Source organism: Triturus cristatus, chromosome 10, assembly GCF_964204655.1.
Source record: "Triturus cristatus chromosome 10, aTriCri1.1, whole genome shotgun sequence".
Classification (NCBI taxonomy): Eukaryota; Metazoa; Chordata; class Amphibia; order Caudata; family Salamandridae; genus Triturus; species Triturus cristatus.
The window spans coordinates 427,736,120-427,763,736 of record NC_140593.1 but is presented as its reverse complement, the minus strand read 5'-3'; the positions used below and the strand labels follow the sequence as shown (position 1 = coordinate 427,763,736).

The 27,617-nt window shown below is 46.9% G+C and overlaps 1 protein-coding gene across 2 annotated transcripts in view; it reads left to right on the top strand.

The window, feature by feature from the left end:
* Positions 1-2,250: 2,250 nt before the first annotated feature.
* MKX (mohawk homeobox) overlaps positions 2,251-27,617 on the top strand; it is a 239,742-nt gene continuing 214,375 nt past the window's right edge. For both annotated transcript variants that reach the window (XM_085631768.1, XM_085631769.1), the window contains exons 1-2: positions 2,251-2,366; positions 7,658-7,930. In XM_085631768.1, coding sequence (XP_085487894.1) covers positions 7,752-7,930 — 179 coding nt within the window. In that variant the 5' untranslated portion in view covers positions 2,251-2,366; positions 7,658-7,751. The remainder of the gene's footprint in view (positions 2,367-7,657; positions 7,931-27,617) is intronic.

Genomic DNA, 27,617 nt, shown 5'->3' with positions numbered 1-27,617 from the left:
CTGCGGCGCTCACACAGTGGCTCAGACCGCACTCCGCTCCTACAGTAGCGCTGCCTTCAAGCTCAACTGTTTCCACATGTTCTGAAATTCCAGGAAAGGATTCACGAGCAGCCAGAGCGCTGCCTCTGGAATGTACCAGGAAGGGCACCGGGCTTCCGAGTAGAGGGATTCCAGTCTGTACAGAGAAATACCACGGTCAGCTGCGCACATGTCAACATCTGGGGAGCTATTTGCCGCACAAAGAAGGGGTTTTTAGTTATGTAATCATCTACTTGCATTACAGAATTGGACATAGTAGGGGTGGTAAACAAAGATATTTGATTAAAATTAGAGGGAATAGCCACCTATACAGAGAGTGCGACACTAAAGAGATTGGAGAAAGCATTAAATAAAGCAAGCATCAGCTTTAATTCATGAGGGACGAGTGGACGTCGGTCGTGCCGGTCACGTGCTGTGACTGCCACCCCTACTTAACAAGCGACTCCGCGTGCACCGGCCCTATGCATGGTCTCTCAAATGTCCACTTAGAAAGTGTGACACTTCACTGTCCTGTAGACAAGTAGGCCCTCAGGGGACTTTTACACCAGTGTGTGTGTGTGTGTGGGGGGGGGGGGGGCATAAGTCTCTCGCCCAGTTCACCTGCAGCTTATTCTGCTGCTCCAAGCCAGGTAGGCGTGTTTGCTCCAAGCATATGTCACAATCTGCCCTCGTGGTCAGTCCTGCGCCGCACGTCTCCTTAGCCAGGCAGGTGCTGGTGGAGCAGTGAATATTCCACACTTCATTATAGGGCAGCCCTTCTGCGGGTATTTTACTATTGTCTCAGCCTTCAGACTGCTGGGGCAGTGAATGCTACCCACTTCCTCCTAGACCGGTCCTTCTGTCAAGCTTATACTGCCGAGGAAGTTACTTTACACACTTCCCCGTCGGCCCGCTCTTCTGGGTGTATTTCCACAGCCTTCTTCCAGGAACGTGATGCTAGAATAGTAAACGATACACACTTCCAAGGCAGTCCTTCTGCGGATATTTGCTTAGTCCTCTGGATGCTGGAGCAGTAAGTATTGCATATGCCTCTCGGCCCCCTGCAGGCAGATGCTCCTGGAGCAGTGATTATAAGGCACCCTCCCGTTAGGCCTGCTCTTTAATGGGTTTATTCTCAGCCCTTTGCCAGGCCAATTCTGACGGATCAGTGAATGTGGCACACTTCCTCTTAGGCCAGTCCTCCTGCAGGTATTTCCTCAGCTCTTTTCCACCTGTGAGGGGCAGGGTCAAGACTGATTTGCATATGCCTGGGTCCAAACTGGGGTGGCCTGGTGAGCAAAAGAATGATGGATTAAACCCAGATGGTTGTGACTGGGAGTGAATGTTTGCATTGTTCAGCATTCCAGCCACGATTTGTTCCTTTTGCATTTGTTGACCTACGTGTGCCAGGTGTGCCCACAGATGGGTCCCACGCTCACTGCGCCACTGGATTCAAGCAGGCCTGGCTGATGAGGGGTGATACCCTGAAACCAGTCCCAGGATGCTTTGAGTCCAATGGGTGTTGCGCGCCTGGTGGCAGTCACAGGACGTGACCGGCACGACCGACGTTCACTCGTCTCTCATGAATTAAAGCTGATGCTGGCTTGGCAGGTCAGACTGGACGGTTCCCATGAGGAGTAGGGTCAAGACTAATTTGCATATGGCTGGGTACAAACTGTGGTGTGTGGTGTATGGATTAAACCCAGATCTCATGACGGGGGTGAATGTTTGCATTGTTCAGCATTTCGTCCATCATTTGTTCCTTTTTACACTTCCTCTTGGGCCAGTCCTCCTGCAGGTATTTCCTCAGCTCGCTGCTAGGCAGATGCTGCCTGAGCAGTGGTTATGGCAAATTCCGCTTTGGGACAGTCCTGCGCGTATTTATTAAACTCCCTGCCCGCAGATGCCGCTGGAGCAGTGAGCAGATGCCGCTGGAGCAGTGATTATGACACACTTCCCTCTGGGTCGGTCCTCCTGCAGGTATTTCCTCAGCTCCCTGCCAAGTAGATGCTGCTGGAGCAGTGGATGTCTCACAACTCACTCACATCCTCTCGCCTAAGCAGCCGCCCCACCTCGGGGCCCCGGAACCTGCTTGCCACAACGTCGCAATGTTCGCTGGGGCGGTGCACAGCGAGCCGACATGAGCAGAGCTCTGCATGCAGGTTCCGGGGCCCGGCGGCCCAGGCTGGGTAAATAAAGGCGGGACTCGGGCGGCCGCGGCTCGTGCGGTTAGAGCTCTGGATGCAGAGCGCGGGGAGCATGTGCGGCTGCCGGGAGCTGGCGGGATGGCAGTAGCAGCAGCAGCAGCGGGACCCACACAGACGCCTGGCCGCAGAGCTGTGCAGCAGGTACTGTTTCACCGTCCGGATTCTGGGGACTGACCTCCGGAACGGCCCGACACTGACTCGGCTGGAGCGGGCTGGGATGGGATGGGATCTATGCACCTCCTAAGTGCTGGACATCACCTCGTGAGGGCTTGCGTCCATTGGTTCTGGACCACGCACGGACACTCAGCACGTTGAACCCTGACCTTTCAGGGGGTCATGACCTCACCTGTACAAGCGCTGTCAGTCAAACCCAATCGACTGCGGCACAGTTTGATGAATACATGGGGGGGGGCAGCACTTACCTCATACACAACCCCAAAGGTACTTGGTCCCCTATATTCACGTTCAGGGATTCAGACCTCTTTAGACAAAACACACAAAAGGTGATGGCGGAATGCTTGCAGTTTGTCTAGCCACTGGCACCCGCTGATCCCGGGAACAGTCCAGCGGAACTGCCCCCGTCAAGCCTGGTTTGCATTTAGCTGAGGTGACCTGGTGACAAAAGTTGGACGGTTTGGGATGCTACCCGAGTGACTGCCAGTGGTAAGACAAATTGCTAGCATTCCTCCCATCCTCTTGTTGTGTTTGAGGTCCTCTTTAAAGAGATACCCAGCCCGGAGAAGCCCGGGAGAGGAACATCCCCTGGAGTCAGTGCCCAGGGGTCGAAAGTTGCTTTATCCCGTGGAGCGCAGCAGGCTGCCCTCCGTGGAGCTCGGAGCTCGATAGCTCAGAGGGTGGCAGTGGGCAGGCAATTCGCCCCCACATCGAGATCAGTGTCACCAGCCCTCTGCATACTTCAGAAAAACTTCCAATGGGACTTGGTAGGGAGTTGAAGTGCGACTCATCTCTTTTAAATGTGTTGCTGGATGTTAGAATTGAGGTGCAATTTAATTCCCTCACAGGACAAATGTGGCACAGTCTAGAAGTGGAACAATGTGTGTACACCTATGTGTCTATTTAAATGTATATGTTTACATTAATGTGCACAAATGTATGTTTAGATCTACATACGTAGTTTCTACATTATAGCTCTGTGCGACCACGTACGTGCTACTGTTTGCATAAGTATTCATACCTGATTCCCGCTGCGCACAGCTCCTAGATGCCTCACAGCGTTTGCCATGAATTGTGTATCCCGGTGGCACATCTGGAAGGTTCCATTGTCTTGTATGTCTGGGTCGAGAGATGGGGGGCTGTCTGCGAATTCAGTCTGGCGAACGATCGGTACCGCGCTCACTCTGGTCTGGGGGCACTGGTCGGGGGCTCCGGGGAGGCTCTTTCGGGATCTTCTGTAAGACGTAGGGGAAATGATTTCACAGCTGTGATGAAGAGAGAAGCAAGGCTTGGTGCACCGCCCTATGTGCTGGTAGGTAACTTTTGCATCCCTTTGGAATCTATATTTATATATGTGACTGTTATTTCTATAGATAAAACAATGCCGGGGAACACCAGCTTCAAGGCGCAAGAAAGCAATACATATAAGTAAAAGTCATACAACGACCACTTACAATGATAATCAAAGTTTAAAAAACGGTATGTGCTTCAGCCTAACTGTCTTTACATACGTGCGTGCGCACATATTGTTTTGTGTGTGATTATAGTTCTCAGTCTACATGTGTTCAAGTGCATGTATTTGTAAATAATTTACGTCAGTAAACGCGTGCGTGTTATTTACAAACCTGCGTGTTTGGTTGTTGTGCTTATGCGTATTGCCTAATATACTTTCTTGTGTTGGGGGGTGGTGTGAGGCGTGTGTACGGACATTTGCCATTGTGTGCTTATTGTAAGCGTATGCATATATTTGTTTATTACGTGTTGCATGTGGGTGCCTTCTGTGACATCTTTTTGTGTGATGTAGCAGTGCCACACGTGGATGTTTTGTGGGTGTTCGGTGATGTCGGGTTTGTCTCCCTAGATCACTTGAGGGAGTTATTACTGGACCCTAAGTCAGGAGGGTACAGCGCTCACCAAGCTAGGTGTGATCTTTGTCAAAGTGAATGATGTCACCTGCGGTTCTCTTGCAATCCTGTACGTATATGCATAAAGAATGCTTGACATTTTTAAGAACCGCCGCTGAGACATTTTACAGATTACACTGCTGTGAATTTGCACCAACATCCGGGTTACATAGTAAACAGTGACACCAGAACAGATTCACACTTGTACCGACATGACCCTCAAGTCAAATGACCGCCGTCACCGGTGCAAACGATGTGATCTGGAAATGGAACAGAACTGCAGCGGTTCAATGTATATATTTTCATTCCAGTTCCAAAGTTACATTTTACATTCGAACGTGTCGAATGCACTACAAACCGAAGGAAAGAAAACAAGTAATATGCGAATAAAAGGAATACAGGCACCGGCACGAGAACGGCGTGAACACGCCACAGGGGCAGCAATATAAAGGTGCCTCTGTGCCACGCATGCCCGGGCATCGGATTCATGCATCGTGCCTTGACGGGGCACGGCAGCCAGTCGTGTCTGAATGGCATCCTTGTAAATATTGACCGAGGCCGGATTTACAGCCTGTGTACTGTAGCCCACTGTAACCGAACAGGCAAACCGCACACAGATGCCGAGCGGGGCTGAGTGCCCCTGGCCAGCGGCAGCGGCAGGTTGGAGTCGGAGGGGGAGGTAGCGAGGCCGGTATAGTGCCCCCTGGCTGCTGTTTGAAGGGTAAAATACAGCAATAGTCAGAGTTCAGTGGGTCGTCAAGGCTCAGGGCCCCGGTGCACTGCACCTGCTGCACCATTAGAAGCCTCGCCCCTGGACGATGAGATCTTTCTCCTGCGTGATTTAAACCCATTCACGGACAGCTGGTGGTGGCACCATCGGGGAATCCCCTGGCATCAGGGTTTCTCGGACTCGAGGCGACAGACTCGCTTAAAACGCTCATCCAAAAAACCTGCCACTTTTATTTGCGTGGCTCCACTGGCGTTCATATGTGGGCGGCGTCTGCCCATGGTGCATCAATGCCCGCGACGCGTCTGTGCAGACACATGCTGCCCGGTGTTTATTCATATGTTTACAATTGTTGCTCTATAGCGCTCACTGTATATCTCCATTCCTTGTGGGGGTATCAGCCGCCGGCGCCATGAAGCTGTGAATCTACAGATGTAGCGCTTCTCGGAAGTCACGTAACAACTTCCGCGCCGGAAGTCCATCTCTTCCCACAGGGTGCGAGACAGGCTGCTGCGCACGTGCATCTCGACCTGTTTGATAATAAACAAGGGCTTTCCAGTGGCTGAGGGGCACCCACCACGTGTCTCCTGCGCTCCAGATGGGGGCTTTCGAGATAACATGAAGTCGGGTATCCTTTGACCAGCGCAGGTCGAATTATTGGATTTTCCCCCAGATCTGTCTGCAACATTCAATTATTACTGCACTTTCACCGTGTGGTCCCGGGAAAAAGGCAACACACTGAAGGAGCAAGGAAGGTGATAGACAGGGGACCATGCGTGATTTTGCACCAGTGCAAAACAAATAAAACGTTTGCCTAATAGCCTATAAACCATTTCATTACAGTGCCGCAGTGTGGGAATACCAGGCACGTTTTGCACCCGTGCAGAAAATAGGAATCATCAAATTTGCACCATTTTGCTGCTAGTGCAAAAAAGGGGTTGCTTTGTGTGAAGTGCATGAAGACATTTGCACCAGTGCAAGAAAATGGAGCAAACATATTTTGCCCATGCTCCTGGTTTAGCAATGCTGTACATGTCTGTGTCTCAGGTTTAGGCAAATATTTCAGATTTCAAAAGCGGAACTACATATCCGTGGTGCTCTCTTCCATGCTATACAACCGGAAATGGCATGAAATGGCATGGAATGACATTCATAAAGCGCCTGGTGTGATCACACAAAGCTATCTCAGCGCTAGGAAGTGAGGCGATCCAGTTAAAAGACAGAACTATATTTTAACAGCCAAGTCATGAGGGCTATTTCCACTAATTCCATTCGTCTTATGTGGGAATAAAGAACAACTAAGTGAATAATCCATTTGCTCCATTTACATTACCCTTGGATGAACAAATGATGGTCCAGGCTAAAGAGCAAATCTGTTTTGCTACATTTTCTATTACGTAAGCAGCACTGATTTAGCAAACGGGACGTGTTTCATGTTATTCGCAGTGCTGCAGGGTCTACTTAAGATGAGAAGGGCTCGGACCTGTTTGAGCAAACTCTCGCAGAACAGAATCTGTGAATTCCCGCCGAGAGGTTGAATGTAAAATGTTGCACATTGGCTAAAATAAATTGGCAAATGCAATCAGTAACTTTTTCGTACTTACGGAAAACAACTGAAGCAAAAGTGATTTGCACACTCAGTCGGAGGCCCGTTAAATAAAGTTTTGCACTACGGCAAACAAAGGAGCAAACTTGCCGTGCAATATTTTTCTGGTTTACTGACAAACGTTCAATATTCACCGGAGACGAAGGCAAAGCCAATATGATTCATTTCTGGCCGTGTAAACAGTAAGCAAGGCAGGCGTGGTGCAAAATCCGGGCGTATTACGGCTCGCAGAAAATAAAATCGCATTCCTCATGATCTAGGGATTCAAACTGGTGCAAAATGTACATGATATATGTGGTCCATTGATACTCCAGAGAGGGGCCTGCAGAGGTGTGTCCAGAAGGGCTGGGTGTAAGACAGAATCCTTAGGACATAATACCACGTCGCTGCAGGAATAAACTTTCCTGTTACACCAGTAACAAGCTCGCTCTATCGCCGCATCATTGATGGTTCATCAGGTTGGGTGGGGATTCAGTTCTGTCCGTAATGGCAGTTTGGTAGGTTTTACTGTACCTGGACTTACTTGATGTGGTACGTCCGGGACAAAGGGTAGCCAATCAAAAGCAGGGAAATATGTGCCAGGTAATTGCAGAAATCGACTCCATGATCCTTCCCACTGCGAGTCCAAAAGCCATAGTTGATGCGGAAACACAATTCCGGCCATGCTGCCTTACAGCGACTTGACACGGGACTCCCAGGACCCAGGAGTGGGAAGAACCTGTGGTGACAGAGAAACAGGGCGAGGGGCCGTGCACAAGGCACTGCTCCCAATACGACGTTTCATGGCACATTTTATTGCATATGTCGACCACACTCACGCGCCAGCCTGTGGAGAGAGTTTCCGCCTGACAGGAAGTTGTACAGCTTACTTTCGACGCAAGGGTCTGAAAAGAGCGCGACCTGGTCAATAATTGTGTAATATTGTGTCTGAAATGTCCTGTTTACACTTTAGAAGGACCACCTGTGGTGACGTATTCCTTGTTTGCTCTTCTCACACTATTCTCTCTCTCTATCTCCCCAGGAGCTGCGCCCCCGAGACCTATAGAGAGCCCCCTGCCGCTACAGAAGGAGAAGCCGGGACCCCCAGCTCCGTACCGCCAAGAGGGACCCCGACCATGAACACCATCGTCTTCAACAAGCTCAGCAGCCAGGTAGTGATAGAGGAGGCCCCCCGGGAGCGGAGCGGTCTTGGCATGCCCTACCTGGGGGCGATGGAGAGCTCCCACCCCGAGGGCTGCCTCCCGGACAGCAGCTCCCTGAAGGACATCCAGAGCTGCAGGCACCGGCGGCCCGGGTAAGAGGAGTCTGCTGAGGGCGGCTTAAGCGCCGGTGGCACCCGGTGCCACAGGCTTTATAGGCGCCCCTACCCCAATGACCCTTCTGCACGGATTCCCTCGCTATCACCCCCAATAATGCCCCTCAGCTCTCCACAGACCCATTCTCTCATGCATTCATTCATTTTATTGTGCAGCTCCTACAAGTGTAGGGTTTCAGGTCCCTTTACACCACAAGCACAGTATACAGCGAAAACGAACCATACACGGGTAAATCAGTCTACAGGAAGTGTTACATATACAATGACGATTACAAGGTGTAGGAATCATGCCATCCACGCTAGTAAGCAGTATATTTTAAGAGTGTTTGGTCTAGAGAAGCACAAACTCAGAATTTAAAATGTACCACAGTATTTGAGGTTGGCTTTACAAATAAGAATGCATTTCTACCCAAACAAACCCTTTTAGCAATATCAGGATAATGAAAGGCTGGGGGAAAACAACGTTCTAACCTATACCATGCAGTTTGCATGCAGCTCTTTGATGACAGTTCATAGGTTACTGTGCTATATTAGGATTGTACCTTATGAAGTGCAAGTAACAAAAGGACGTTGGTGACAAGATCAGTAATCCTCTGAGCTATCCGCATAAAATACAGATCTGTGATCTGTATGGTACATGTTCTTTGCAGCAGTCATATCGACCCTCTACACTACTCTATGATGGGTCAAAACTGCTAGACAAAACTAAGATCTCTCTCCAGCAGGAACATTAATTATCAGAGCTATCTTGACATTTTTATTGTTGTCTGAAAACTGCTGGACACACAAAGAACTCTGCAGCAGTGCTTTCAAACCTATAAATTATTTTTAAACACAGCACTCCCCCGAAGGCAGCACCAGGTGCGGTTGCACAAGTTATACCGCCCTAAAGCCGGCTCTCGTGTGCTATGCCCTCCATGTAGGAAGACAAGCAGCCAGTGACATAGCATGGGGGTCAGCAATATCAATTTTCATTTTTCACCCATTAGGCAGCTATCACCCTACATTGTGGTGTTTATGCCCTGATGATGACCTCCAGTCATAAAGGTCGAAACGTCGTCCACTTGCAGATAAATTTGGACTTCTGAATTATGACATGATTTTATAAATTCTTCCATAAATGTATTGATTCATGCATAACCAAACTTTGATTACGTGTCCGATACGATGTAGCATTCTTTATTTCTTTCACTTGCTTCACTTGTGCCTTTTTATTATTTCTTCACAAGCACAAAGTGTTCACCTTTTCACTTAGTACACAACTTTAAAGCATGGGTGATGCTGCATTTTGATGTGTGAAGTTCAATTTGTATGTCTTTGCTGTCAATATAATTGCATTCAAGCATTTTCCTGGGACTGTTTGTCATTTTTTAATGTTTGCATTGTAATTAGTTTACTTCTTGAATCTCATCCCCTCATTGATTTCTGTTGAGTCATTGTATGTTACTACGTTTACCCAGGTCTCTACTGTGACTACGGCTGTCTCCTGTATTTGATAATACCAAACAGATTGCCGACAGCATGCGGGTGCTGCTGAATCATGTCCTGGTGTTGGAAAATGACACCAGGGCAAATTCAGCATGTTTCCCTGCCGAAACCGGGATCCAGTGGGACCCACCTACTTTCCAGCACTTGCCATAATGGAAGCATGGAAAATGTCCACCATTCTCTTACCACCGCTGACTGCATCGCCAGAGGCTATCCTGGTGTGTCTCTCACACAGCAGTGCCCAATCCTTGTACCCAGCCTATTATAATTTCGAGCTGACAGTGGCCACTAGTATGGGTGTACTGGCACTACCACCTGATCTGACTCGAACTCCCTCACAAGGGAGACAAGGGGTCACTCTTGGCACCCACTGCCCATCATCATGCATGGCAGTGCCTGCAGTCTCTCTGGCAGTTTGCCCCTATCTTAACACCACCGGTAATTGCCAGCCGTGCACTAACCTGTCCACAAAGCAACCCTTAGCAGAGTCCCCCGATGTTCTGCTCCAACTGCTCCCACCATACAGAGCACATGTGGGAACCTGGCTGTTCGGTTTCTATAGTACCATCTATTTCACCAACACAACCTTAGCAAAGCATTTGATGTTCTCCTTCTTTGACAGCCCCCTTATGTAATTCACCCCTTTTTAAATCACCTGTTCTGTACCAAAATTACATTTATGCAATCCTCCATTTTATATGCATTGCATCATTAAAACCTCCTTTTTGTGCCTCTTGTTTATAAAGCCCCCCTTGTAGATCACCATCACGTCTATAGGTCACTGCCTTCTATACTGCCCTGCCTTCTATAGCGCGCTTTCTTTAGTCACTCCCAACTTCTAAACCCCTCTCCCTTCTGTATTTAGGTATTTAAAGTTAACATAAAAATTCATTACATTAAGAAGGCACACTTTATACTAGCTGCCACTCACTTTCTGCCAGTCTCGGGCTGTGGGCATAAGTTGGGTGAAAGTGGGTTGAAATGCACTGAACAAGTAGATATTAACAAAATGTGTGTAGAAGGGGAGGGCAGTTTGTGGAGAGTAGTTTGGTTTGGAGGTATGCAGAATGAACCTGAAAGAAATGTAAACATTTTGGAATTCTCCGCCTTCGGCTTTGATGGTCTCACTGAAATACTTTCAAGTCTTCTTGCAGTCGCCACCATATCTCTGGGTATTAAGGTAGTTTATAATCTATGCATGTAAAAATTAAGGGGCAGATTTACAAGACCCTTTTGACACATTTACACCACTGTTGCGTCACTTCTGTGACGCAGCGGCGGCGTAAACCATGCGCCATGTTGCGCCTTATTTACAATGTGACGCATCTAGGGAGATGCGTCACGTTGTAAAGCCCTGCGCCACATTAAACCTGCGTCAGGTTTAATGTATGCAGGGTGGGTGTTCCGTCGGAAAAAGCCTCGGAAAAGTGACGCAGTGAAATCTACAAGATTTCACAGAGTCACTTTTCCGACGCTGCTGCGTCAAAACCCTGCGCCTGCTTGAAGCAGGCGTAAGGCTTGACGCAGCATGTTAGGTATGGGCAGCCCCTGAACATTGCTGGAGTTGCGTCGGGCTTGCGACACGACTCCAGCAATGTGCCGCCCTTACGCCATCAGATGCGTCACGCATCTGTTTATCCTTGCGCCACTATGCTCCACATTGTAAATGCGGCGCATCTGTGGTGGCGCAAGGGTAAACTTGCGTGACGCATCTTACCTGGCACATCCCTGCTGATGTGCAGGGATGCGCCAGTCCTTGTAAATCTGCCCCTAGGTTTTGAGGTAAACTTTTCTGAATTACCATAAAGTTGTAATTTAGGCACATGTAAAGACATAATTGAAACCAGTTTTCAATTCTTTTGTGAAAGACGATAGAAGGGCTGGCCTTCTGCCACACTTTATATGTAACTTGTACAGGGCTTGGCCTGTGGCCATGGCCTATGGCCACTATATACCTGGGAATTTGGCATGGAGGTTAAGGCTAGCAACTATGTTCTATATGTGGCAGGTGCAGTAATATAGGGCATACTGTACAGTACATTGCCTTCTGCTATATCCTATGCACACACAACACATAAACACATTGGCAACCACTCACCTGGCAATATCAGCTAAGTCATGGTTCTCGTCTAACATTCGATGAGCTCCATATGTAAGGGGAGCACAGCGTTGCATGTGACGGCATTTGTGGTGTCGTCAGTGATGTGTGTGACATGAGCAATGCATTTGGTGGGGGGTTTGGGGCTGTATAGCTAACTAAAGTTAGTGTGTATAATATGTATATTTGCCAGAGTTTCTTTTGAATGGCAAGGTTATAGTTACCATAAGGCATAAGTTATAGTTTCTTGAGCTAAGTATAACTATAACTGCTGAGTTTAGATGACTTTGTGTGTGTAAAATCAGAATCCAACTATAACGTCCCTGTAACCTTTGTTTTTGTGTGTGTGTGTGTGTGTGTGTGTGTGTGTGTATATATATATATATATATATATATATATCTCGCATAAGACCACAGCTTGCAGCAAAGATCATCCAGCACTCCAGGGGGGTGAAAATCACTTGGATTTATTTATTTAAATGACAACATTATATATTATGGGCACCTTTGGAGACATATTTGACACGGCAGCCCAGCCGTGTAAGGATGCACCACCTGTCGAGAAACAGTACAGGACTGCGGGTTTGGGAATTGCCCCGAGCCAAACTGCAGCACAGAGGACTTTGTAATTAAAACAGGTACTGAATCTCTGAAGCCCACTGGAGGGCGAAAATGCCATAACAAAATGGAAGCATTAATTAATCTGACAGGATTACGGACCCCACTACGGGGAGTTAATGGACACTACAACTACTGGCATGCTGCTCACCTGGGAGCACATGTAAAAGCGGCAAATATTGGTTGGGTGCTTTCCGTTCTTGCCAGTCTTCCCCCTATGATGAAGGAGCACGTTTGCTCTGAAACGCGTCAGGGAAAGGAATTAAACAGAGATGTCAGCATCTGTTTCAAATAAAAGGTTTTGTTAAACCGTCATCTGTGGAGTAGCGTTCTTGGAGCTCTGGGCACCTTTGGAGACATATTTGACACGGCAGCCCAGCCGTGTAAGGATGCACCACCTGTCGAGAAACAGTACAGGACTGCGGGTTTGGGAATTGCCCCGAGCCAAACTGCAGCACAGAGGACTTTGTAATTAAAACAGGTACTGAATCTCTGAAGCCCACTGGAGGGCGAAAATGCCATAACAAAATGGAAGCATTAATTAATCTGACAGGATTACGGACCCCACTACGGGGAGTTAATGGACACTACAACTACCGGCATGCTGCTCACCTGGGAGCACATGTAAAAGCGGCAAATATTGGTTGGGTGCTTTCCGTTCTTGCCAGTCTTCCCCCTATGATGAAGGAGCACGTTTGCTCTGAAACGCGTCAGGGAAAGGAATTAAACAGAGATGTCAGCATCTGTTTCAAATAAAAGGTTTTGTTAAACCGTCATCTGTGGAGTAGCGTTCTTGGAGCTCTGGGCACCTTTGGAGACATATTTGACACGGCAGCCCAGCCGTGTAAGGATGCACCACCTGTCGAGAAACAGTACAGGACTGCGGGTTTGGGAATTGCCCCGAGCCAAACTGCAGCACAGAGGACTTTGTAATTAAAACAGGTACTGAATCTCTGAAGCCCACTGGAGGGCGAAAATGCCATAACAAAATGGAAGCATTAATTAATCTGACAGGATTACGGACCCCACTACGGGGAGTTAATGGACACTACAACTACCGGCATGCTGCTCACCTGGGAGCACATGTAAAAGCGGCAAATATTGGTTGGGTGCTTTCCGTTCTTGCCAGTCTTCCCCCTATGATGAAGGAGCACGTTTGCTCTGAAACGCGTCAGGGAAAGGAATTAAACAGAGATGTCAGCATCTGTTTCAAATAAAAGGTTTTGTTAAACCGTCATCTGTGGAGTAGCGTTCTTGGAGCTCTGGGCACCTTTGGAGACATATATATATATATATATATATATATATATATGAATCCTGTAATGCCCTTTGTCGAAGGTCGGCACTCTTTTTTTGGGGCGGTGCGTAGTACGCCCGGTAGGGCAACCGGTACAATTGAACAGCAGGAGTCCTCTGAGCCCAGAGGTCAGGAGAACACGCACTCAAACGGAATCCACTTGTTTAGTTGCAGTTAGTTTTAATTCAAATTCATCAGCAAAACAAGTTATATATACACACACACACACACACACACACACAAAACCATAGAAATAACGTATTCCCTAAGGTAGTAATAACTTGTGCACCGCCATGCACAGTTTTCTCATCATTTATTTTATTGGAACTGTTACAGTGATATTATCAATGATGGCATAGAAGATTTCATGAGAGATGTTGGATAATTAGTGGTGTATGGCAAGGGCGTGAGTTATAGTTACCTTAGGGCTTGAGTTATAGTGAGTTTATAGTTATGGCCAACACCCCCAAAGGCAGCCAATCAGGGAGGGGGCATGGATCCCCACTCCCTGGGCTGATTTCAGCTCCGGGGACCCCATTGCTCGGGGTTTAGCCAATAAAGTGTGGCTGCCCTGGTGCTCACACAGGACACCCACCATCTCCTTGTTATGGGCCACAGGGGAGCCTCAAGGCCCCTGTGGCCCTGCCGGGTCCCCGCCTCCAGAGGAGCCTACATTGCTCTTCTCACACAATTCTGTCTCTCTATCTCCCCAGGAGCTGCGCCCCCGAGACCTATAGAGAGTTTGTGAGTGGCTATATGGGTGTATGAGTGGGTGTGTGAGTAGCTGTGTGGGAGAGTGAGTGGCTGTGGGAGTGGCTGTATTGGTGAGTGAGTGGGTGTGTCAGTGGCTATATGGGTGAGTGAGTGGGTGTCTGAATGGCTGTATGAGTGAGTGACTGGGTGTGTAAATGGCTGTTTGTGGGTTAGTATGTGAATGGCTGAATGGATGAGTGAGAAGATGTGTGAGTGCTTGTATGGATGTGTGAATGCTTATGTAAGTGCTTGTGTGGGTGAATGAATGGCTGTGTTGAGAGGCTGTATGGGTGAGGGAGTAGGTGTGTGAGTGGCTGTGTGGGTGAATACATGGGTGTGTGAGTAGCTGCATGGGCGAGTGTGTGTCTGTGTGAGTGGCTGTATAAATGGGTGACTGGTTGTATGTGTAGCTGACTGGTTGTATTTGTAGCTGTATGGCTGAGTGCATGGTTATGTGAGTGGCTGTATGAGTGAGTGGGCATGTGAAAGGCTCTATGGATGAGTGAATGGTTGTGTGGGTACTTGTAAGGGTCTGTGAATAGGTATATGAGTGGTTGTGTGGGCGTGTTTGCAGGTGTATGAGTGGTTCTGTGGATGATGTCATGAGTGATGTCATTTGAGATATCATCAGAGATGCCACCAGTGATAGCACTGATCATGTCATGAGTGATATAATATGTGAGTTCATATGCAGTGCCTTGCAGGGGCATAAGTTATAGTTAGCTCAGGTAACTATAACTACTGAATTTTACAGTTTTGTACAAGTGAAATCTAAGCCTAACTATAGCACCCCATAACCTTTGTTTTTTTCAGTGAATTTCAAATGTTTTTAATTTTATTAGCTAACTATAACATCCCTGTAACCTTTTGTTTTTAAGTGAATTTCTAAGGTTTTTATTTTTTTATTCCTAGCTGTAACCTTTGAGAGTGTGTGAGTGAGGGCATGAGAGTCAGTGGGTGTGTGACGGAGTGTGTAAGTGCCTCAATGGGTGTGTGAGTGTCTGTATGTGTCTGGGAGTCTCCTCATAAGTCTCTCACTGGGTGTGTGAGTGTCTCAGTGGATCTGTGAGTGTGTACATGAGTGTCTGAGTGGGTGCATTAGTGAGTGTCTCAGTGGGTCTGTGAGTAGGTGTGAGAGTGTCTCAGTGGGTTTGCAAATTTCTCCATAAGTGTGTGAGTCAGTCTGCGAATGTGAGTGAGTGGGCTAGTGAGTGAGTGTGGTAATCTCTGAGTCGGTCTGTGAGTGGCTGTGTGACTGGATGCATGGGTCTGTGAGTGGGTGCATGCATGTCTGAGTGGGTCTCTGTGTAAGTGTCAGAATGGGTCTGTGGGTGGGTGTATGAATGTCTAAGTGAGTGAGTGCATATGTGAATGGGTATGCAAGTGTCTGCATTGGGTGTGTGAGTGCTTGAGTGTATGAGTGTGTGTCTAAGTGTCAGTGTGGGTGTGTCAGTAGCTGTGTGAGTTACTCGGCCACAAAGGAACTGCTCCTGCCCTTTTATCCAACAAGAGTACACCGTTTTACATAACATCTACTCAAATGGATTACTTTCTTCTGGTTAATTAGTAATTGCTACCTCATTGGGTAAATGTCCAGTGTGTAGTCTACATTACATCTGTGAAATGTACTACAAGGAAATGTCTCCAGTGACCTTGTGTGCATTTGGCAATGTGATTGTTCCTTTTGCATCTTTATCCAGAAATCTGTGATAACATGAATCCTCACATACGGCCATATATAAGAAGCCTAATACCGGTCGGTAACGGCCGATTTTCGGTAAATATACCGTTACCGACCGGTATTTAGGCTTTTGCTATGTAGGGGGATCATTTCAGGATTCGGTAATTTACCGAATCGGTAAAATTACCGAATCGGTAATTTTACCGATTCGGTAAATACCGAATCCTGAAATGAGATGTAGGGGGAGTGTGTCGTGGGTGTGGGGATTCGTTATTACCACCAACTAAAAGTTGGTGGTAAATGACGAATAGGTGAAAAAAAGCATTTTTGTGCACGTTTAAGTGTGCAATGTGGCAGACATACTTAGGGCATGTATGTGCGCCACATGTGCACACATGGACGAATCAGGGGTGCAACAGGGTGTCAATGTGACACCCTGCCACCCATGATGATGCCTCCCCCATTACCGATTCGGTATTTACCGATTCGGTAATGGCAACTGGCTTCCCATTCATTCCTATGGGCCTCCATATGGCCCATAGAGAGGACAACAAGACTACAAAGAGGTAAATCTCCACCAAACAATAGTACTTCCTCTTATCTATATGAAGTAAGTGCTTCTTTGTTTTCTAGAGATGTCCTCATATTCCTCGATATCAAGAACATGTCACCAAAATCGTCGGGAAACGCACAGTGGGGCCTTTTGGTAAGCTGTCCATCATCCTGGGAAAAGGCAGGAAGACCTTTGCCTACAACTGAGGTGGGCAGAGAGGCCTGTCTCAATTATTAGAAGGAGAGTGTGGCCTCCCATGGTGGGGGGGGGGGGGGGGCAATCCTATGTTCCCTGCCTAGGAGAGCGTAGGGAGTGATTTAGCTTTTTTGGCCATGGCCATGCTCTCATGGACAGGAAACAACACAGTGTCCAGGGAGATGGGTTCCCCGGAACACTGCCTGGCATCAGGCCCTGGGGGATGGGGTTTCTGGAGCCATTACGTGGCTTGGGGAGGTAGGCCCCAAGCCCTCTCCTCTAATTGGTAAAGCATTAGGCACCGGAGGATAAGGTTCCTGTGGCCAATACATTGCCAGGGGATGGTGGCACATGTACGCCTCCTTCCTTTTATAAAAAAAAGATTTCTTTAAAAAAAAATGCACTAACCTTGGGGGATTATAATAAAGATTGGCAGGGTACTGCCCTTAAAAAAAACAAAATTATACTGCACGACCGCAGTACGACACAGGGACTAACTCTCTGGGTCCTAATACAGCTGCCAGACATCTTCATAAATGTTAATGGCAGCCAATCAGAACTTATCTTTTGATCTGCTGGTCTGGCAGTACTACTGCTGAATAGAATATTTTGAACATTAATTTTTGAAAACCTCCTGAAAGGTTATACACCAAAAAATCATGCTTTCTCCATAAAGATCTAGCTTTCTCCTGAATTTGATGCAATTCCATTCAGCCTTTTTGGCTGTAGCGCTGTTAAAGACTCATATGGGAAGTTGCGTGGGGAAGACATGTTTGGGATCCTTTGTTTTTGGCGGCCCCTGGTTGACAGATCATCCTGAAACTTTCCATGAAGCACCCACTGCCACTGTGTAATGCAATATATATATATATCCGATTTCTCTGCTTTCTTCTGCCATCCTTCGACAAAACAGACACGGACCACACAATAGGTGCAGTATAGCTAGTTTATTTTAGTCTGCCACTATGCGTTTTGGCCCGTTCGGGCCTTGATCACATGATTTGTATGTGTGTGTGTGTGTGTATATATATATACGACAGATAAGTAGCACCGATTCACGGCAAAATAAGTGGACTCTCTTTCCGATACGAGGGCTATTTGTTGGTTCTAAGAAATAATTATGTTTTTGGTGCCGATGCTTCGACCCCTTACTCCTTTAATCTTTAGTGTTTATTTAGTTTCCCACGCCGCTTCAACTCCACAACGGAGACACCTTTCGGATGTCTTTTTTCTATTACCCTCTTTTGCCAGCATCTAGCGGCTGCCCGCGCCGGTACGCAGCGTGGCGGACGGCGTGCTTTTTCACGTCATATAATCACCCCCAGACGCGGCGCCGGTCCATCCACTACGGGTTGATTCAGCGCTTCCTCCTTGTGGCTCGGTAAGGCTCTCCCTCCTCCCTCTTTTGTTGAACTAGCGCTGGGTAACCTCGGTCCTCAGCGCCTTTGTCTACGAGTTGGCTTCTGTCTTTCTGTTAACCTTCTTGAATGCAGGACCATCCCGTTTTTCACAATATTTTTTCCCCGCATTTAGTTCACAAGTTGAGAGTGCGCGATTTGATTTTGGAGGCTGTCAACTGTATGATATACAGGTCTAATTTCAGTAATCCATCTCCTGACATGACCTGAGCCTCATGACTATTTAAACCTATATTATGAGTCATCACGGATGTTGTGAATTGGTTCCTGGAACCTGTTACCCTTTTCCTCAGTAGCGTTTTCAATACTTTATTGATATGTTCTTTTGTAGAAGTAATAATCGAATGCGATTTATTCCACGCCTTTCACCGATGGTCCACTTCCACGGCTTAGACTGAGTTCCTAATTCGCTATCCTGAGACTTCGTCATTCAGTGAGTCATCAACTTTTTAGTCTGCTTTTTCAGCTACGTGATTAGCCTCCCCCTCACCCTGACACTTTATTTTCAGGTGTCTTCGTTCTCCACCTTGGGAGCCCTACTGCCCCGTTATCCGCGATTCAGCCAAGAATTCATTTAACGGTAACTATGGTGATTTCCTCCCATCAATCCTATTTATGCTTTCTCTAGGACCCCAGAGTCGTTTTTAATCACTATTGTTTCATTATACAGGTGCCCTTCCCCACTCCCTTCACCCCTGCGACCCTGTCCTGATGAAGACCCCGTCAATAAGGAATTCAATTACCTATCCACCCTTTTGGGTTTAAGGGGTCGAAACGTCGACTTATCATCCATACCAGTACCTCAATAGTGTATTTTACACTGTGTTCTCTTTTATGTACATGGGTTTTCAAATGATCACATGTCTCAACGAATTTATGTCAGTCTGAATATGTGGCATGAAATATTTTGCCCAAACAATTAAGTTGTGATATTGTTCTGAATTGTTGTGTCACTTAACCCCCTCCTTCCTAAAATATCACTATCCACACGTTCCCCTTTCCCCCCCCCCCCTCCCTGGGCACTCTCTTGCACCTCATTTTGTTTAATTGGAATTGTTGTTGTATCTGAAATGACTTGATACCAGTGCAGAGTGTGATTAAACAACACTCACGCTTCCTTTTTGTTGATTCATTTTTTAAATTTATTCTATTCAGTGTGCTCTATATTTCATATACTCTGGGACCCCTTTCCCTATACTGTCTCTTTCCCATAAGGCAGCAAGCATAGAACCCATTTGGGCGGCCCATCGAGGGGCGTGTCATAATGCCGATATAATGGAGGGAGAGTGTCCGTAACTGCAAACTTCAACGTCCAGCCTCTGAAGAAGAGATGATACTCGAAACGCGTCAGGCAAAGCGTTGAGACTGTTTGTTTGCTCGCCTGCAAAGTCCGTCTGTACCGAAGATTAAAGGTTGTGAGGTGAACCTTACTTGTTGTTCGAGTGATTCCTACTCGTGTGGCAAACCTCAAGAGCTTTGATTTACAAGCGGCAGTCCAGCCGCTGGGAATGCACCACCCTATGAAGATTAGGGGCCGCTGGGGACTTGGCTTCACCTGTCCTCGTGTGGGGCAACAGGCTGTGGATTAGGACGAACTAGCAAGCGGAGGGCGCATCCAGAGCCTCTAAGAACGGCAGATAAGTAGCACCGATTCACGGCAAAATAAGTGGACTCTCTTTCCCATAAGGCAGCAAGCATAGAACCCATTTGGGCGGCCCATCGAGGGGCGTGTCATAATGCCGATATAATGGAGGGAGAGTGTCCGTAACTGCAAACTTCAACGTCCAGCCTCTGAAGAAGAGATGATATTCGAAACGCGTCAGGCAAAGCGTTGAGACTGTTTGTTTGCTCGCCTGCAAAGTCCGTCTGTACCGAAGATTAAAGGTTGTGAGGTGAACCTTACCTGTTGTTCGAGTGATTCCTACTCGTGTGGCAAACCTCAAGAGCTTTGATTTACAAGCGGCAGTCCAGCCGCTGGGAATGCGCCACCCTATGAAGATTAGGGGCCACTGGGGACTTGGCTTCACCTGTCCTCGTGTGGGGCAACAGGCTGTGGATTAGGACGAACTAGCAAGCGGAGGGCGCATCCAGAGCCTCTAAGAACGACAGATAAGTAGCACCGATTCACGGCAAAATAAGTGGACTCTCTTTCCCATAAGGCAGCAAGCATAGAACCCATTTGGGCGGCCCATCGAGGGGCGTGTCATAATGCCGATATAATGGAGGGAGAGTGTCCGTAACTGCAAACTTCAACGTCCAGCCTCTGAAGAAGAGATGATACTTGAAACGCGTCAGGCAAAGCGTTGAGACTGTTTGTTTGCTCGCCTGCAAAGTCCGTCTGTACCGAAGATTAAAGGTTGTGAGGTGAACCTTACCTGTTGTTCGAGTGATTCCTACTCGTGTGGCAAACCTCAAGAGCTTTGATTTACAAGCGGCAGTCCAGCCGCTGGGAATGCACCACCCTATGAAGATTAGGGGCCGCTGGGGACTTGGCTTCACCTGTCCTCGTGTGGGGCAACAGGCTGTGGATTAGGACGAACTAGCAAGCGGAGGGCGCATCCAGAGCCTCTAAGAACGACAGATAAGTAGCACCGATTCACGGCAAAATAAGTGGACTCTCTTTCCCATAAGGCAGCAAGCATAGAACCCATTTGGGCGGCCCATCGAGGGGCGTGTCATAATGCCGATATAATGGAGGGAGAGTGTCCGTAACTGCAAACTTCAACGTCCAGCCTCTGAAGAAGAGATGATACTCGAAACGCGTCAGGCAAAGCGTTGAGACTGTTTGTTTGCTCGCCTGCAAAGTCCGTCTGTACCGAAGATTAAAGGTTGTGAGGTGAACCTTACCTGTTGTTCGAGTGATTCCTACTCGTGTGGCAAACCTCAAGAGCTTTGATATATATATATATATATATATATGTATAGATGTATATATATACACACACACACAGATGAGGATTAGCGAGTTACAAAATTACATCAGTTACAGGGGCCTAGTATAACATAGAGAAAAAAAAACAGTGTTACACAGTAACATGAATTACTAGAGCATAGATTAACATATACACACATCCAATGGGGTGTAGAAGGAAGAGGGGAAGAGTAAAATGGGGTTGGAATGAAGATCAGGTCAGGAAAGACTGGCAAGGGGGAAAGTAATTCAGGAGAACCAAAAAGAAAAGTGAAAGTCAAACAAGCCGGCATTTTTGTTGGAAGGCAGGGAAAGGAAGAAGACACGGCAGAGAGAGGAAGGAAGGTCTGTCCAATGTCCGGCTGGGTAGGTGACGGCCGAGGGGGTGATCCACAGCCAATCTCCTCTATAGCTACCCAGGTAGCTCCACTGGGCATCGGCCAAATTGCTAGGTCTGCTGCCCCAATTCTTGCCTGAAATTGGTTGAAAAGGGTCCCAGGCGGGGAAGTGCTTAAGATGTGGAGGCCAGGCAACATTAGTTAGGGAGATTGGGGGTTAAGTACGGCCACTCCTGAGTCTTGCAGCATCTCCAGTGACTCGCCCCCCCGCTCCGGCGCCATCACGTCTCAAGGGCCATCAATGTGCAAAATCCTTTAGTGAACATGTGAAATCTGACCCCCCGGAGTGCCCATTCTCTGCATTTACGCTGTGAGCGGATTTCTATTATTTTCACACATGGATGGGGGGTGGGGGGGGGCACTCCTATGATTCCGAGCACTCGTGTTTTTGCTGCTTTTAAAGTGACTTTATTGTTCGGTATGATAGTAAATTTTAGCTTACTCAAAAAAAAAGCTAAAAGTGACTATAGTTTGGTGTTGAACCAGCACAGGCACTCCATTTTAAAAAACAATAAAACACTGAAATTCACCAGTTATGATTTACTGAGCTAATTATAACTTGACCCACACCGTGCGCTGCTCATGACCCCACATATTACTTCGCTCATGTCATGTTACATGATAGCGTAGATGACTTAACTGATGACACCTCAAATGGCATTATTGATGGCATTACTGATGACATCATACAATTATTGTGACATTTTCCTGTAGGGTTTGCTATACTGCACATCTGCATATAGGCTGTTTGTCCGTGTGAAAGCAATTGTCATGCAAGTTGGAGATATAGTCATTTTCAGTGTTTCATTTTAAGCCTCCCATGGAAAGACACAGAATCGTGCCAGGCCAACAAAATACACACTGACTTCTCAGGCCGAGCTCCGTACAGCTCAGCAGCGGCGCATTCGAGGTTGCATCAGTCTATACTTTTAATAGCTCGCCGGTTGGTAGGACAAAGATTGTTTTTGAGCAAAGTGTCATTACCAGCCAAACTCAACAGCATTGGATTTCAAATAAAATATTTGCCATGCAAAGGAATAAAAATTTTGGAAAATCAGACAGGGACGTATGCAAAGTGTCCTCATGTAGCCCTGTACTGACACCTGTTGGAAATTTACTTAAGTGAAGGCGTCCTTGAGCGTTTCAAGATCCAGCTAAATCCAGCACACAGGCCTGCATGGCTCCATACATCTGTCTTACATTGCACACATTCCCAGCTTCAGTGTCTAGGCAGATATTTCGAAGTACCTAAATTACAACTTCAAGTAGTAGAGTTTGTTAGTTCCAGATTCAACCAAACACTTCTGCATTTTAAATATTTTTATTCAGAAAAAGAGACAAACATAAAAAAGCAGAAAACCTTATCATAAGGCTGAATGAATGAATCTTTATTTGCATGATTAAGATCTTTGCAAAAGTCATAATACATAAAAACTTCACTAGAACTACTACATACTTAAAATCACAATGCGTGGAGGAGTGCGAATCCTTGCAGGAAATGTATATCAAACATTACATAAAAAGTTCTCTTGTTGAGAGTGTAGAATCGCAAGTCGCCACGCCAGAAGGTAGCTACTATATGGGGCTAAATAACAGGGGGGCATTACAACTGATGAAGTGGGTAGTTCATAATTTTCATGCAATACTTAGAAATGCTCTAAAACTTTACAAATCTAAATCACGTTCGCTGTGAGTTGTAAAGAATTATATAACTGGGTGTCATTAAAATGCAATGTATAATTCAATTTCGACCATAAAAATGATTTAAGACAAATATCCATTCTGTATGAGCATTTCACTGATTATAGCTTTACCATTCTTATGTTCAACTGGGTGGTGACCGGATTCATCGTCACCATAATAGCCTGTCTGCAAGACTGCACATTCAGAGAGCTGAAAGCTCTACGCAAGATGCTCTCGAAGCAGGCTGGCTGGACACAAACAGACTATATGCTTAAGTGTTTCTTTAGCGGCTGCACACAGCCGACAGGAGGTCTGTGGATTGGGGTAAACACTTTGATAGGAAGTTTGATTTTGGAAATGCCCCATTTCGATAAGGCATGCACTTCTGTTTGATATAGCTCCAATCATTTGTGCTTAAAAATGCCTGGTGGCTTTTCGCGTGCTAGCACTTTCTTATCCTTCAATTTGCTAGCCTTTTAAGTGCTGATGGGGACCCATTTCTTTAAACGCTGCATGCAACACCTGCTGGTTCCATAAATCCCTTGCCTGGAAAGTGTCTAAGGGTGTTTCCTGGAACCGACGGTGCAGTGAATTGCTCGGGCTGGATTCGATTTCTTGCCAGTTAAGATTGTTCAAGGTGCTCTAGGCTCTTGGTTTTTGGCACAGAGTGGGAAATGCATGTTTTCTACCTATTATTTGGTTTGGCAGGCCAAACTCCAGGTGTATTTGTGCTGGAGAAGCTGTCCTAGGAAGACAAAAAAGAGATTTATATGTCTTGGCCACCAAAGTGCTCAAGAGGCCAGCATCCTTCCCCATTAGGACTTCACTCCAGTATGTTATTGTTGACAGAAGCTTTGCCCTAATAACCTGAAGCATGAGGTCGAAGCTGGAGGCCCATAGGGGTTTAGAAGAAGTTGTACAAGCACATTGCAGGGCCTAGGATTTGTTTCTGGTTGACCGTGACCAGGGCCGGACTGGCCGTAGTGGCACCGGGCAATCCCCCGTTGCGCTGCACTTGTGGGGGCTGGTTTTGGGCCCCTGGGGGCCGTTTTTGTTACAGGGCAGATTTTGCAGCATAGCTGCAAAATCGGCCCTCCCCTTCTGCCCCTCCCCTTCTGCCCCCCCCCCCCTTCTGCCAGCCGAGCACTTTGTCAGGGCCGGTTTTGGTTCTCAGTCCAGCCCTGACCGTGACTGGCTTCCTCTTGCGTCAATCCAGACTCCTAAATACTTGCACTCCGATACTTTTTCAAGGCTCTTATTTCTCCAATACCAGGTTCTTTTTAGGTCTCTCCTGACCCAGCGCATGCGCTGGTCTGGCGAGACTTATTGAGAGGGCTCCAAAAAGTGCTACCAGGCAAGCCTAGACCTACAGTGCATGTGCGCGGGCACGCGCGCCGCGCTTTACCGTGATTACTTTCACTTTCACGGCCACGCAGCCGCTTTGATGTTTGATCGTGATCGCGATCACTTTCACTTTTGCGGCTGCTTTGCATAGCCAATAGGTCTCGCTTTTGGGACCTTATAAGTATTTAGTTATGCAACTGTTGCATGGCTAAACACTTATAAGGTCCCAAAGGTGAGACCTATTGGCTATGCCAATGCTTGTTTTCTTTCCCCTCTTGCCATAGACGACTGTTTTTGTTTTTGTCAAATTCACTTCCAGACCATTTGAGTTGGTGTATTCCTCTAACTTATTACATTACTGTTATACCTAGACTCTCTTTATGAGTGGCTTCTGATGAGATCCATAACTAGGTGCAGGCCCCATTGGAATTATGGGACCTGCAGCAACACCTTAGATTGCTTTAATTTCACCAAGAAAGTTTGGCAACAGTTTGCTGAGTAATTACTCATTTCTAAGGGAATTCTCAGAGTTCCACATTTAATGACTTGGTAACACTCTCCCCCATTCACCCAGTGTTTCCGGAGCCCCCAGTATCAGCGCTCTGGGGCACAAAGTTATTGGGACGGTTACTGGGCCACTTGAAATGAACCCTTAAATCTGCGAAAGGATGAATTTTGAAACATTTTCTACAATACGTACTGGGATGAATGACACATTCATGGCAGATGCTGACATAGTGTGCAAAAGGCTGCTTTAATGAGAACAAGTCACTTCTCCTAGAAAACATCACTTGGCATATTGCTGTGCTACTTATTCAAAATCTGTTATCACTAGTCAATAACATTGCAAACTACATCCACCCTTAAAACCACCCTTTCCCCCCTAACAGTATGAAACCTGACAAACGCCTAACAGTTCTCTTTCTATCTATCCTCAACATTTTCACCAAACCTTCATCTCCTTAATCTCTCAGAGCCTTAACGCTCATTTTGCAGATAACCCCCTTCTCGCCCACCCCTTTAAGTTGACTCATTTCTCTACAAAACAAGCCAACTCTTCTATCACCCCACATCTGGCCCAAAAAGCAGCACAAGTCAACTCTTAATTAGTTGTTTTTCCTGCACCTTTCACCCTAACATTACACCAAGACTCAGTCCCACAGTTTCTCCATCAATAATTCTCCCTTATAGCTAACACGTAGAGGTCACCTCTCCAGGTGTCAGCCGCCTGCCCTCTGCTAATGCACCTGGATGCCATCATGGGTGATTAGTGACCTATACATATAGCCAGAGCAGAACAGAACATGGGAAGAGCACCCAGTCATGAATGAACATTTCAAAATCCTCATGCATATTGTCTTTATGCATTGTGAACTGAAACCGCTTCACTCTACAAAAAGCTCGCATTTCATTTCTGACCTTTCTGCTCACTCTGCCTAAGGTTGCTGGCATTACCACCCTTGCCATATCCTACAATGGAATAGGTTTGTCTAAACAACACCTGACCAGTCCAATGCATTTTCAATCTGCTTAAATATTTTGCCTTAAGCAACATTACACTTGGCAATTGCACCCAGTCATTGTCCCTAAAATGCAAGCCTAATAGATCAAGACAGCCCCTGACTTTCTACAACTCAAATGTGGGTAGCAGCTGACCCCAATGCACATACACTTTACCATACCAATCTACTCTGCCTGTTGCTCTGGCCACTTCACAAAAGAACGACGGTAAACCCAAACACTCATTTTCTGGCCCCCAGACACAAACTGCATAATGAAATCAGAATCACATGGCCATACGTTGACCCACCTAAAACCTCATCGCCACACAGTTACCACACCTCTGCTGCTGCGCCAACTGAAATGAATGTGCTGGAAACTCTTCTTGCCATAAGCATAACCCCCCAAACCCCATTCTCGATCCTCTAGCAACTGAAAATGAGTCACTCTATTCCCATTCAAATACCTGAAAACTGCCCCTTCGCATCTCCATGCTAAAACGCCTTGCAAGAAATATCCTCTACATCCTGACTCCTAAAACCACATCATTGCTACACCCCTCTGATCTGCCTTACGTCTCCTACAATTAATCACTAGATAATGCTCCCCTCTCATTGGATGACCCATTCGCAGACCTCCCTGCCCTGCTGAGTAAATTTGATAGATGACCAAACCATACATACACCAAAAGGTGGACTCCCTACCAGAAGAGTACACACTCCCCATCATCCCTAGCAAAACATGCAACATATCTATTGTTGCAGATCCCTCAACGTGCACTAAGTCTCCTCTCCCTGGCTCAACCCTCAAGCAAGCTACGCCCCATCTCTCCTGCACTTGGCTCATTACCCAAGAAGGACTTACCACAAATGGCAACCCTTGCTATCTTCCATGCAACAGTTGCTGGCTTCTACCCATTTCACCTCTTCACCTGTCACACTCACCAGAAGCGCGTGCCACATTCCTGCCTGTAAGCAATCACTGTTGACCATGCCCTTCCATTCAAATGCAGAACCCTAACTATCCTAGTGCCCACAACTCTGCTGGCCTCACTATCTTCATCTTCTCAGCCTCTGGCAACAAACCATTCTACCTCTTTTACTAGGAAAGAGCTAGTGTTTCAGCTATTTCATTCTCTAAACATGGCTAATGGCAAGCCCAAAAAATAATTTTGGGAGTAATACGTTCCTAAAGAAACACCTGTAATATCCTCAATACCCTCTGACACCTTGGTGTCTGCATATTTGCCAGCTCTGTCATAGCCCCTGACATTTATCTTCATGTTTGCCAGTTACGATCTCTACAAAACCAAAGCTCTAACCAACAATCAACTTTAGAAGGTATGTGCAGCGTCCTCTGCTTAGCCACGCCTCTGCCAATGCCGCACACCTCATCTTCATTGCCAATGCAATCCAAAGCTGCCTGCGCCCACAGCTTGTGGATACATTTGAAGCCTGCACTGCACTTCATTCCTCTAATGCCCACATAGTAACACCATTGAAATGCGGCAGACATGTCACCCAGATCAACAACAACCCCTTCACCGATTCCTTCAACTTCACCGTGTAGTAGGGTAAAACCTCTGCCCTACAGTCCTGTACCATCCAGCATGCAAAATTCAAGTGTTCAAACATCTTCCTCAGCTCCAACCACTTGATGCACAAAGCCACCTTTACTAACTTCAACTGCATCTCCAAATAGTCCCTCCACAACTGTACTTAAATTCCGT